Here is a 12,532-nt window from a genome sequence, read left to right on the forward strand (position 1 = left end):
CCCCCCTCCTGTCCATTGTCACACCCCCTCCTGTCCACTTTCACCCCCCCTCCTGTCCACTGTCCCCTCCTGTCCACTGTCCACTCCCCCTTCTGTCCACTGTCACCCCCCCTCCTGTCCACTGTCACCCCCCCTCCTGTCCACTGTCACCCCCCCTCCTGTCCACTGTCACCCCCCCTCCTGTCCACTGTCACCACCCCCTCCTGTCCACTGTCCCGCCCCCCTCCTGTCCACTGTCCCGTCCCCCTCCTGTCCACTGTCCAGTCCCCCTCCTGTCCACTGTCCCATCCCCCTCCTGTCCACTGTCCCGTCTCCCTCCTGTCCACTGTTGTCCTGTCCCCTCCTGTCCACTGTCGTCCCGTCCCCTCCTGTCCACTGCTATTCCGTCCCCTCCTGTCCACTATCCACTCCTGTCCACTGTCGTCCCGTCCACTCCTGTCCACTGTCCCGTCCCCTCCTATCCAGTGTCATCCCCTCCCCTCCTGTCCATTGTCGTCCCCTCCCCCTCCTGTCCACTGTCCCGTCCCCTCCTGTCCACTGTCCCATCCCCTCCTGTCCAATGTCCCATCCCCCTCCTGTCCAATGTCCCGTCCCCCTCCTGTCCACTGTCCCGTCCCCCTCCTGTCCACTGTCCTGTCCCCCTCCTGTCCACAGTCCCGTCCCCCTCCTGTCCACTGTCCTGTCCCCCTCCTGTCCACTGTCCCATCCCCCTCCTGTCCACTGTCCCATCCCCCTCCTGGCCACTGTCCCGTCCCCCTCCTGTCCACTGTCCTGTCCCCCTCCTGTCCACTTTCCTGTCCCCCTCCTGTCCACTGTTGTCCCATCCCCCTCCTGTCCACTGTCATCCCGTCCCCTCCTGTACACTGTACCCATCCCCTCCTGTCCACTGTCCCCGTCCCCTCCTGTCCACTGCCCCCCTCCTGTCCACTGTCCCCCCCTCCTGTCCACAGTCCCCTGCCCCCCCTCCTGTCCACTGTCATTCCCCTCCTGTCCACTGTCATCCCCCTCCTGTCCACTGTCCCGTCCCCCTCCTGTTCACTGTCCCGTCCCCCTCCTGTCCACTGTCCCGTCCCCCTCCTGTCCACTGTCCCGTCCTCCTCCTGTCCACTGTCCCGTCCCCCACTGTCCACTGTCCCGTCCCCCACTGTCCACTGTCCCGTCCCCTCCTGTCCCCTGTCCCGTCCCCTCCTGTCCACTGTCCCGTCCCCTCCTGTCCACTGTCCCCGTCCCCTCCTGTCCACTGTCCCAGTCCCCTCCTGTCCCCTGCCCCTGTCCCCTCCTGACCACTGTCCCCTGTCCCCGTCCCCTCCTGTCCACTGTCCCCATCCCCTCCTGTCCACTTTCCCCGTCCCCTCCTGTCCACTGTCCCGTCCCCTTCTGTCCACTGTCCCGTCCCCTCCTGTCCACTGTCCCCTCCTGTCCACTGTCTCCCCCACCTCCTGTCCACTGTCTCTCCCCCCTCCTGTCCACTGTCTCCCCCCCCCTCCTGTCCACTGTCTCCCCACCCCTCCTGTCCACTGCCCCCCCACCCTCCTGTCCACTGTCCCCCCCCCCTCCTCTCCTCCTGTCCACTGCGCACCCCTTCCCCCCCCCCTCCCCTCCCCCCCTTTCCTAGCGGGAAATTTAACTCACGGCCAACGCCGGGTCTCTCAGCTAGTACAGAATAAAAGAGTAAAACACCCTTTAATAAACTTGTATCACTTGGGGAACCGTATGCATGTGAGCGAAATGGGTCTGGGATACCTGGGCTCACAAACCAGACTTCTGGGGGACACTGTGTAGCCCCGGTATAATCACCTCGCGCACCCGCAAATCATGCCTGCGCGTCGGGGGAATTATGGGACTAGCGGTGACTTTGTCACCCGAACTCCCCCACAAAATCTTAACACGTTTTTACCCAATAATCCCACCTAAAACTCCCACTCCCAAAGTCTCATGTTTCTGGGGTCAGGGGAACAGGTACACTACAAAACAGGTCAGGTTTTCCCTATACTTTACATGGAACTTCCATAACCCACCGCATTTTATTTACAGACGCGTACCCGCAAATCATACACTATTTGAGGGTAAAATATCAGTACTACGGGTATCACCGGTCAGCAACACTTTATACAGATTTTAACTCTAGTTGCCCCCAATATCTACCCTTAACCTTCCGCTCCCAAAGTCCCAGTCCTGCAGCTATTTCCCAGGGGGTCCCTAACCACACATGGTATCCCTGGCTTATAACCCTGCAGGGGACAGTATAGTGGGAAAAGAGGTACAGGGAAGCATACTGTAGCAGGGTGCATTGCTGGCACTCTCAGCTCTTGACACACATTTTTAGGGACAGCCAGCTGAGCTTCACCTTTATTATGAAGGCCGGCTATCCCCTATCATCCCAATCATGTCAGCAGCAGCAGCAGCAGCACAGTAACATTGTGCAGGTGACACTGTGAGAGTTGGTTGGTTGTAGAGAATAGTGGGGATGACTCAATTACAAAAAAAAAATTGTTGTGGGTGGGTCAGCGACTACTTAGGGTTGGGTGTGCTGTGGTAGAGGAATGGGGAGGGATGGTCAGCGAGTCCTTAGGGTTGGGTGTGCTGTGGTAGTAGGATGGGGAGGGAGGGTCCGCAAGTCCTTAGGGTTGGGTGTACTGTGGTAGTAGAATGGGGAGGGAGGGTTGGCGAGTCCTTAGGGTTGGGTGTGCTGTGGTAGTAGGATGGGGAGGGAGGGTCCGCGAGTCTTTAGGTTAGGGTGTGCTGTGGTAGTAGGATGGGGGGGAGAGTCCGCGAGTCCTTAGGGTTGGGTGTGCTGTGGTAGTAGGATGGGGAGGGAGGGTCCACGAGTCTTTAGGGTCGGGTGTGCTGTGGTAGTAGGATGGGGAGGGAGGGTCCGCAAGTCCTTAAGTTTGGGTGTGCTTTGGTAGTAGGATGGGAAGTGAGTGTCAGCGAGTCCTTAGGGTTGGGTGTGCTGTGGTAGTAGGATAGGGAGGGAGGGTCCGCGAGTCCTTAGTGTTGGGTGTGCTGTGGTAGTAGGATGGGGAGGGAAGATCCGCAAGTCATTAGGGTTGGCTGTGCTGTGGTAGTTGGATGGGGAGGGAGGGTCCGTGAGTCCTTAGGGTCGGGTGTGCTGTGGTAGTAGGATGGGGGGGGAGGGTCCGCGAGTCCTTAGGGTTGGGTGTACTTTGGTAGTAGGATGGGGAGGGGGGGGTCCGCGAGTCCTTAGGGTTGGGTGTGCTGTGGTAGTAGGATGGGAGGGAGGGTCCGCGAGTCTTTAGGGTCGGGTGTGCTGTGGTAGTAGGATGGGGAGGGGGGGTCTGCGAGTCCTTAGGGTTGGATGTGCTGTGGTAGTAGGATGGGGGGGAGGGTCCGCGAGTCCTTAGGGTTGGGTGTGCTGTGGTAGTAGGATGGGGAAGGAGGGTCCGCGAGTCTTTAGGGTCGGGTGTGCTGTGGTAGTAGGATGGGGAGGGAGGGTCCGCGAGTCCTTAGGGTTGGCTGTGCTGTGATAGTAGGACGGGGAGGGAGGGTCCGCAAGTCCTTAGGGTTGGGTGTGCTGTGGTAGTAGGATGGGGAGGGTCCGCGAGTCTTTAGGTTAGGGTGTGCTGTGGTAGTAGGATGGGGGGGGAGAGTCCGCGAGTCCTTAGGGTTGGGTGTGCTGTGGTAGTAGGATGGGGAGGGAGGGTCCACGAGTCTTTAGGGTCGGGTGTGCTGTGGTAGTAGGATGGGGAGGGAGGGTCCGCAAGTCCTTAAGTTTGGGTGTGCTTTGGTAGTAGGATGGGGAGTGAGGGTCAGCGAGTCCTTAGGGTTGGGTGTGCTGTGGTAGTAGGATAGGGAGGGAGGGTCCGCGAGTCCTTAGTGTTGGGTGTGCTGTGGTAGTAGGATGGGGAGGGAAGATCCGCAAGTCATTAGGGTCGGCTGTGCTGTGGTAGTAGGATGGGGAGGGAGGGTCCGTGAGTCCTTAGGGTCGGGTGTGCTGTGGTAGTAGGATGGGGGGGGGAGGGTCCGCGAGTCCTCAGGGTTGGGTGTACTGTTGTAGTAGGATGGGGAGGGGGGGGTCAGCGAGTCCTTAGGGTTGGGTGTGCTGTGGTAGTAGGATGTGGAGGGAGGGTCCGCGAGTCCTTAGGGTCGGGTGTGCTGTGGTAGTAGGATGGGGAGGGGGGGTCTGCGAGTCCTTAGGGTTGGATGTGCTGTGGTAGTAGGATGGGGGGGAGGGTCCGCGAGTCCTTAGGGTTGGGTGTGCTGTGGTAGTAGAATGGGGAAGGAGGGTCCGCGAGTCTTTAGGGTCGGGTGTGCTGTGGTAGTAGGATGGGGAGGGAGGGTCCGCAAGTCCTTAGGGTTTTGTGTGCTGTGGTAGTAGGATGGGGAGGGAGGGTCCGCGAGTCCTTAGGGTTGGCTGTGCTGTGATAGTAGGATGGGGAGGGAGGGTCCGCAAGTCCTTAGGGTCGGCTGTGCTGTGGTAGTAGTATGGGGAGGGGGTTCCGCAAGTCCTTAGGGTTGGGTGTGCTGTTGTAGTAGGATGGGGAGGGAGGGTCCGCGAGTCCTTAGGGTTGGGTGTGCTGTGGTAGTAGGATGGGGGGGAGGGTCCGTGAATCTTTAGGGTTGGGTGTACTGTGGTAGTAGGATGGGGAGGGGGGGTCCGCGAGTCCTTAGGGTTGGGTGTGCTGTGGTAGTAGGATGGGAGGGAGGGTCCGCGAGTCCTTAGGGTCAGGTGTGCTGTGGTAGTAGGATGGGGAGGGGGGGTCCGCGAGTCCTTAGGTTTGGATGTGCTGTGGTAGTAGGATGGGGGGGAGGGTCTGCGAATCCTTAGGGTTGGGTGTGCTGTGGTAGTAGGATGGGGAGAGAGGGTCCGCGAGTCCTTAGGGTTGGGTGTGCTGTGGTAGTAGTATGGGGAGGGAGGGTCCGTGAGTCCTTAGGGTTGGGTGTGCTGTGGTAGTAGGATGGGGAGGGAGGATCCGCGAGTCCTTAGGGTAGGGTGTGCTGTGGTAGTAGGATGGGGGGGAGGGTCCGCGAGTCCTTAGGGTTGGGTGTGCTGTGGTAGAAGGATGGGGAGGGAGGGTCTGCGAGTCCTTAGGGTTGGGTGTGCTGTGGTAGAAGGATGGGGAGGGAGGGTCCACAAGTCCTTATGGTTGGGTGTACTGTGTTAGTAGGATGGGGAGGGAGGGTCCGCGAGTCCTTAGGGTTGGGTGTGCTGTGGTAGTAGGATGGGGGGGAGGGTCCGAGAGTCCTTAGTGTTGTGTGGACTGTGGTAGTAGGATGGGGAGGGGGGGTCCATGAGTCCTTAGGGTCAGGTGTGCTGTGGTAGTAGGATGGGAGGGAGGGTCCGCGAGTCCTTAGGGTTGGGTGTGCTGTGGTCGTAGGATGGGGAGGGGGGGTCCGCGAGTCCTTAGGGTTGGATGTGCTGTGGTAGTAGGATGGGGAGGGAGGGTCCGCGAGTCCTTAGGGTTGGGTGTGCTGTGGTAGTAGGATGGGGAGGGAGGGTCCGCGAGTCCTTATGGTTGGGTGTGCTGTGGTAGTAGGATGGGGAGGGAGGGTCCGCGTGTCCTTATGGTTGGGTGTGCTGTGGTAGTAGGATGGGGGGGGGAGAGTCCGCAAGTCCTTAGGTTTGGGTGTGCTGTGATAGTAGGATGGGGAGGGGGGGTCCGTGAGTCCTTAGGTTTGGGTGTGCTGTGGTAGTAGGATGGGGAGGGAGGGTCCGCGTGTCCTTATGGTTGGGTGTGCTGTGGTAGTAGGATGAAGAGGGGGGAGGGTCCTTGAGTCTTTAGGGTCGGGTGTGCTGTTGTAGTAGGATGGGGAGGGTCCGCGTGTCCTTAGGGTTGGGTGTGCTGTGGTAGTAGGATGGGGAGGGAGGGTCAGCGATTCCTTAGGGTTGGGTGTGCTGTGGTAGTAGGATGGGGGGGGAGGGTCCGCTAGTCCTTAGTGTCGGGTGTGTTGTGGTAGTAGGATGGGGGGGAGGGTCCGCGAGTCCTTAGGGTTGGGTGTGCTGTGGTAGTAGGATAGGGAGTGAGGGTCCACGAGTCCTTAGGGTTGGGTGTACTGTGGTAGTAGGATGGGGAGGGAGGGTCCTCAAGTCTTTAGGGTTGGCTGTGCTGTGGTAGTAGGATGGGGAGGGGGGGTCCGCGAGTCCTTAGTGTTGTGTGGACTGTGGTAGTAGGATGGGGAGGGGGGGTCCATGAGTCCTTAGGGTCAGGTGTGCTGTGGTAGTAGGATGGGAGGGAGGGTCCGCGAGTCCTTAGGGTTGGGTGTGCTGTGGTCGTAGGATGGGGAGGGGGGGTCCGCGAGTCCTTAGGGTTGGATGTGCTGTGGTAGTAGGATGGGGAGGGAGGGTCCGCGAGTCCTTAGGGTTGGGTGTGCTGTGGTAGTAGGATGGGGAGGGAGGGTCCGCGAGTCCTTATGGTTGGGTGTGCTGTGGTAGTAGGATGGGGGGGGGAGAGTCCGCAAGTCCTTAGGTTTGGGTGTGCTGTGATAGTAGGATGGGGAGGGGGGGTCCGTGAGTCCTTAGGTTTGGGTGTGCTGTGGTAGTAGGATGGGGAGGGAGGGTCCGCGTGTCCTTATGGTTGGGTGTGCTGTGGTAGTAGGATGAAGAGGGGGGAGGGTCCTTGAGTCTTTAGGGTCGGGTGTGCTGTTGTAGTAGGATGGGGAGGGTCCGCGTGTCCTTAGGGTTGGGTGTGCTGTGGTAGTAGGATGGGGAGGGAGGGTCAGCGATTCCTTAGGGTTGGGTGTGCTGTGGTAGTAGGATGGGGGGGGAGGGTCCGCTAGTCCTTAGTGTCGGGTGTGTTGTGGTAGTAGGATGGGGGGGAGGGTCCGCGAGTCCTTAGGGTTGGGTGTGCTGTGGTAGTAGGATAGGGAGTGAGGGTCCACGAGTCCTTAGGGTTGGGTGTACTGTGGTAGTAGGATGGGGAGGGAGGGTCCTCAAGTCTTTAGGGTTGGCTGTGCTGTGGTAGTAGGATGGGGAGGGGGGGTCCGCGAGTCCTTAGGGTTGGGTGTGCTGTGGTAGTAGGATGTGGAGGGAGGGTCCGCGAGTCCTTAGGGTTGGATGTGCTGGGTAGTAGGATGGGGGGGAGGGTCCACGAGTCCTTAGGGTTGGGTGTACTGTGGTAGTAGGATGGGGAGGGGCGGTCCACGAGTCCTTAGGATCCGGTGTGCTGTGGTACTAGAATGGGAGGGAGGGTCCGCGAATCCTTAGGGTCGGGTGTGCTGTAGTAGTAGGATGGGGAGGGGGGTACGCGAGTCCTTAGGGTTGGATGTGCTGTGGTAGTATTATGGGGGGGGGGTCCGCGAGTCCTTAGGGTTGGGTGTGCTGTGGTAGTAGGATGGGGAGGGATGGTCCGCGTGTCCTTATGGTTGGGTTTTCTGTGGTAGTAGGATGGGAATGGAGGGTCCGCGAGTCCTTAGGGCTGGGATTGTTGTGGTAGTCGAATGGGGAGGGTGTCAGTATTCGGGCGCCGCACGCCTCCAGGTACATCACCGCACGCAGGCTTACGACTTCCATACCTGATCCTGTGCCCGCTGCCGAAATCCCGGACTCACGCAGGCGCATGCATTCCGACGCTGCAGCAGGAGTCCCCGCCTCTGAAGTGTGAGTGGAGTGCCCCCTGAACCCATTTACCAGGCTCAGGGTGCCTTGGACATTAACTGGGCCCCAAGTATAATACATTTAAGCATTCCTGTTAAATAAACTAACTTTTACCCTTCTTTATTAAAATGTTCTAAGTCTTTTGGTGAGAGAGAGAGAACCTAATCTGGTTTATCCCCACCAGCCATATCCCTTACACTCTGCAAACTTAAAACTTTTATTTTAATTAAACAAACCATCTCAGTCTTGTACCTGACTGGAGTGCCCCCCAACCCCTTATCCCAGGGTTAGGGAAACTTAGGCATGATTTGGGCATCCTCTCATTATACCAGGGAGGCCTGTGCCTCATTTTACCTTTTCCCGGTTTATGCTGAAGCAGGGTGTCCTAGTGGTGAGTCGCAAGAACGTTTTCAGGATGGGGTCTGCCCGGAGCACTGGGCTTCTATGTATCCGAGAATCTTAATTGATTCCCAGATCCATTTCTGGGGTAACTCATAGCTTGGGAACCCCGATACATAGCCACAATCTGCAAAGACTTTCTCCGGCAAACCCACCCTGACACTTACCTCCTGAACATCTCCCGGTCCCAGCACCTCCGGAAAAGGTCAAACACAAAAAAGGGCAATTGACGCATATTTTGCACACAGTCACAGTAATGCATACACAATGCCCGGTCCCAAGAGCTGACACTCAATGACCCCAAAACACAGATCAGGGGTAACCAAGTGGGCGTAACCTTTATTATTGAGCCTGGTTACCCCCTCACCATCACACTCAGCTTTCGGTGCACGCTGACATTGAAGCTTGGCAGAGGGTGGAAATAGAGAGGGCTCGAGCGGTGTGAACTGGGAGAGTGCTGGCAATTCCGCTGACACCGGGCACGGGAAGAGGGGGTGCGGACGTAACTCTAGTCCTGGGCCCCGGGAAATCTGTCTGCGGCCCTGGCTGTATGTGACAGACAGCACCTTCCTGTCAGTATGGAATTAGATATATTATATACATTCCCAGTCCTGGGCGAGTGAGAGACATTATCTCCTGCTCTGGTTCTGCTGTTATATCGGTACCTTCCTGTGAAAGGTTGTGTCCCAGCCTTTATTTAAAGAAGCAGCAGCATCAGACCCTGGGAAGAATGAAAGAGGCTTTTGCTGTTCTCTTAACCTTCTTTTTATTAGGGATTCCACATTCAGGTGTACAACAACCAGTTCTCCCAGCGTGATGTCTCCAGCCACCGAGTAGCCAGCAATATCTGCATTAGAAAGTTTGCATCCTTTCACTGAAGTTCCACAGACACCCTCATATCACATAACAGCAATAAGGAGTGCAGAACGAGACAACCTCATTTTACATAGCAGCAACAAGGAGTGTAGCAGGCCCCAGGGAAAGAAACCCTCTCCCTTTTATTACTGGTTAATTTGGACCAAACCTAATTAAGTATACCACACAGGGGAGTTGTCTCCCAAAACTTACACAATTAGCAAACATAATACACTTCACACAACATACAATTTTCTATAGCAAGCCCCAAAATAAACAACAGTACCTTTTAAAAACATCCCATGCATGTCTTTACTCTGCAAAATAAATGACAGTCAGTATCACTTACTTTAATTCCTCCCCCTCCATACCATGGTATAATCCACCTGGACGGTATGCAGGAAGGCAACGCCTTTTTCCTATTTAACAGGGACTGCCCATGGCTGTGTAACATCAAACTGTGTTTAACTCCAACCATACCTGCATTATACTGGCTGATCTCAGGACACCACATTAAAGGTTAGTAAAGTTTAGATAAAGGAAACAACAAAAGATTGCTGGGCACAGCAAAAAGCAAAACAGAAAAATAAAGTGGTGCACTTGATGCCAGAAAGCAAACATGCATTTAACTTATACAATAGTGCAAGCAGCCCTGTCACACTTCCCTCTGTACAATTACCTGTCTATAAGCACAAACAAGGGAGCACATTTATTACTAGCAGTTGTATATTTATTGTGTTACAGACACCCGCAGTGTAAGTGGCTCATTACATGATGAAGAAACTAATGTGGATGTGACAGCTACACAAAGTATTAACTAAAGTACAGTAATAAATCCAGCCAGAACCGTGGAGTCAGAGACTGGATTCCACTTCCAGAGGACTCGCAAAAGCAGCTACATACAGTAAAATGTGTTCAGTCCCAAAATAAGTCTGCGTCGCAATAAACGGGATACACTTTATTAAAAGATCACGCTTTGCTCTGCACATGAGCACGGAACCCGATCTACTCTAGAACAAGAGCTAAAAAAGTCCATGGTCAGTGTAACTGGGCTCTCAAAGGGTTAATGCAGTGTAGGATCCCCTGACACACTCTCTTTAACTTGGTGTTCCCCTGGATTAGGAGGAAGGCTTGTGCTGCGGGGTAGCACAGGCTAAAGTACGCACAGATTTTTCTCAGATTGTTCTTCGGATCATCGGGAAAGAAGAGGAGGTATAGCTGTGTTATGCAGACAGCCATGGAGAGGACAACAAGCAATATCATGTTCCTGGCTGCCCTGGAATGAACCTGTAACCGGGGAATGCTGAAGTCTGATGTCTTCTGCTTCATCCTCCAGACGTGTCCCCAGAGAGAAGTCAGTGTGAGCCCGATAGCAATGAAGGACAGCAGAAATGGCAAACCGCATCCAGGCATGACCACAATTACTATTTTAGAGATAAATAAAGCAGATATTTCATTGTCCAAACTGCAGTTGGCTGTGAGACTGTAAGTGCTGTTTTCCTGAGGATCTATTACAGGGCAGTCCCACAGCCATGGGACACTTATAATAAAGGATCCCACGGCTGACATCAGCAGCAGCTTCTGCAACACAGAAGAAACCCATAGCTTCACTCTGAGGAAGAGACGATGCATGAAGTTGGCAATTTTGATGCAGTAGTAGACACAGAGCCAGGCAGTGAGCCAGAAGTTTACGAATATTAGGGAAAGCTCAAAAAAATTCAGAGCTGAGCGGATCTCCCTGTAGAACTGGATGTGAGACCAGAGCAGGAGCAGGAACCATTGTGTGTTCATTATACAAAGCAGGGATAAATTAGACAGTCCAATACTAAGTAGGATGAGATCACACTGATTCAGGCTGGTATCTTTTCTCCAGTTTCTGTAGCCCACAGCCATGATACACGAGTTGAAGATGGTGCCTGCTATGGTTGCAATTGTACTGATGGTTAATACCAATATATTATCCCAAGTCAGCATATTGCTCTTCTGCGTGTGTTACTGCTCTTCCTCTCTGATGTATGAGCGTTACACCTGGTGCCTCGGTATCTGACTGGCACATGGGGCAGAGCCGGGATAAAATAAACGTGTGTGCAAAGCACATGCAAATGTCCTGGTGTCTCCATTCTGGGTTCCTGAGAGCTCTCCGGTCACATCTCTGGCACTGAACCTTTATTTGGGCGGTATCAGTGATTCTCCTGAATTTATGAATATAAATATATGTTTCCATGTTCACAGAAAAGTGACAGCAGAGGGTTCAGAGAATTTAAAAAAAAAAAAGTGTTTGTCAGCAAAATGGTGAAGTTCCCAAGCAAAAAATAGAATAAAATAATTTTACTTACAGCAAAGTTCTCCACATTCAGGGCCGCCAAGAGAAATCATGGGGGGCCGGGACAAATAAAAGGAGAGGGAGCCCCCCCCCCCCGGAAAAAAAAAAAAACGCAGACCCAAGTTTAAATGAAATGTGTTCTTGTTATAATACTGATAAAAACATCACAGTGCAGTCTGTTTATTTTAATATTTTCAACAAAAGACAAAGATACCCAATGCTACACTAAATGCAACAACATGCAAAATGCATAGTTACATACTTCAATGCTGGTATTCTCTTGAATAACGTTAATTTAATGAAACACTTTGGCCAAAGCGTTATACGCCTGCAGCCACGTCATGGCGTGACCAGTATGCAGCCACGTCACGCCGTTACCAGTATGCAGCCACGTCACGGCGTGACCAGTATGCAGCCACGTCACAGCTTGACCAGTATGCAGCCACGTCACAGCTTGACCAGTATGCAGCCACGTCACGGCATGACCAGTATGCAGCCACGTCATGGCATGACCAGTATGCAGCCACGTCACGGCATGACCAGTATGCAGCCACGTCACGGCATGACTAGTATGCAGGTCCTACACTACCTGTGATAACCAGAACTACAAAGCAGGTACTTTAACCCTTAATGCAATAACTCTTCAATTACTTAGTATCACTTACAATCACAACTCAAACCAATGTACAAATAAAAAAATACTTCATATGAAAACCTAAATTTTACCTTGCAAACTTATTCAGATAACCAATAGATATGCAATTGTACGGAAATTACTATGTAAAGTTACTATGTAAAAACCTTACAGAAGGACAGGTACGCCTTACCTAATGCTGCTAGGAGGGTGGTTGACGGCGAGCAGCCTCAAGCCCAGAGCACTGAACAGCAGGGATACCTCAGGCTGGTAAGGGATGGGCCTGGGGGGGTCTTGGGGGGAAGGGGTTAAGTATGGGGTGGGAGTAACAGGGGTGGGTTGTGGATGCCAAACAGTGGGGGGGTGGATGCCAAACAGGGGGGGGTGGTTGCCAAACAGGGGGGGGGGTGGATGCCAAACAGGGGGGGTGGGTGCCAAACAGGGGGGGGAGGTGGATGCCAAACAGGGGGGGGTGGATGCCAAACAGGGGGGGGGAGGTGGATGCCAAACCGGGTGGGGGAGGTGGATGCCAAACAGGGGGGTGGGGGGTAGATACCAAACAGGGGGGGAGGTTGATACCAAACAGGGGGGGAGTGTGACAATAGCCTGTCACCGGTATTAAAGGTTACACAAATCACTGGGTTGAATTGAACGAGTCTTAGATATAATAAAGTATATTTATTCCTTTGGATAGGTGAACACACGAATAATACAGTAACAAACAAGAAGTACACTTACTTTGGGGTTGGGGAATGAGAAGTATGAA

General features: G+C 54.2%; 1 protein-coding gene across 1 annotated transcript; it reads right to left on the reverse strand.

Annotated features, from left to right (window-relative positions):
- Positions 1 to 9,847: 9,847 nt before the first annotated feature.
- Positions 9,848 to 10,702, reverse strand: LOC142462922 (taste receptor type 2 member 7-like). The gene has a single exon (XM_075565138.1). It carries the CDS (start codon positions 10,700 to 10,702, stop codon positions 9,848 to 9,850), a length of 855 nt encoding a protein of 284 aa, XP_075421253.1.
- Between the last annotated feature and the right edge of the window lie 1,830 nt (positions 10,703 to 12,532).

The sequence above is a fragment of the Ascaphus truei genome, chromosome 11, assembly GCF_040206685.1.
Source record: "Ascaphus truei isolate aAscTru1 chromosome 11, aAscTru1.hap1, whole genome shotgun sequence".
NCBI classification, from domain to species: Eukaryota; Metazoa; Chordata; class Amphibia; order Anura; family Ascaphidae; genus Ascaphus; species Ascaphus truei.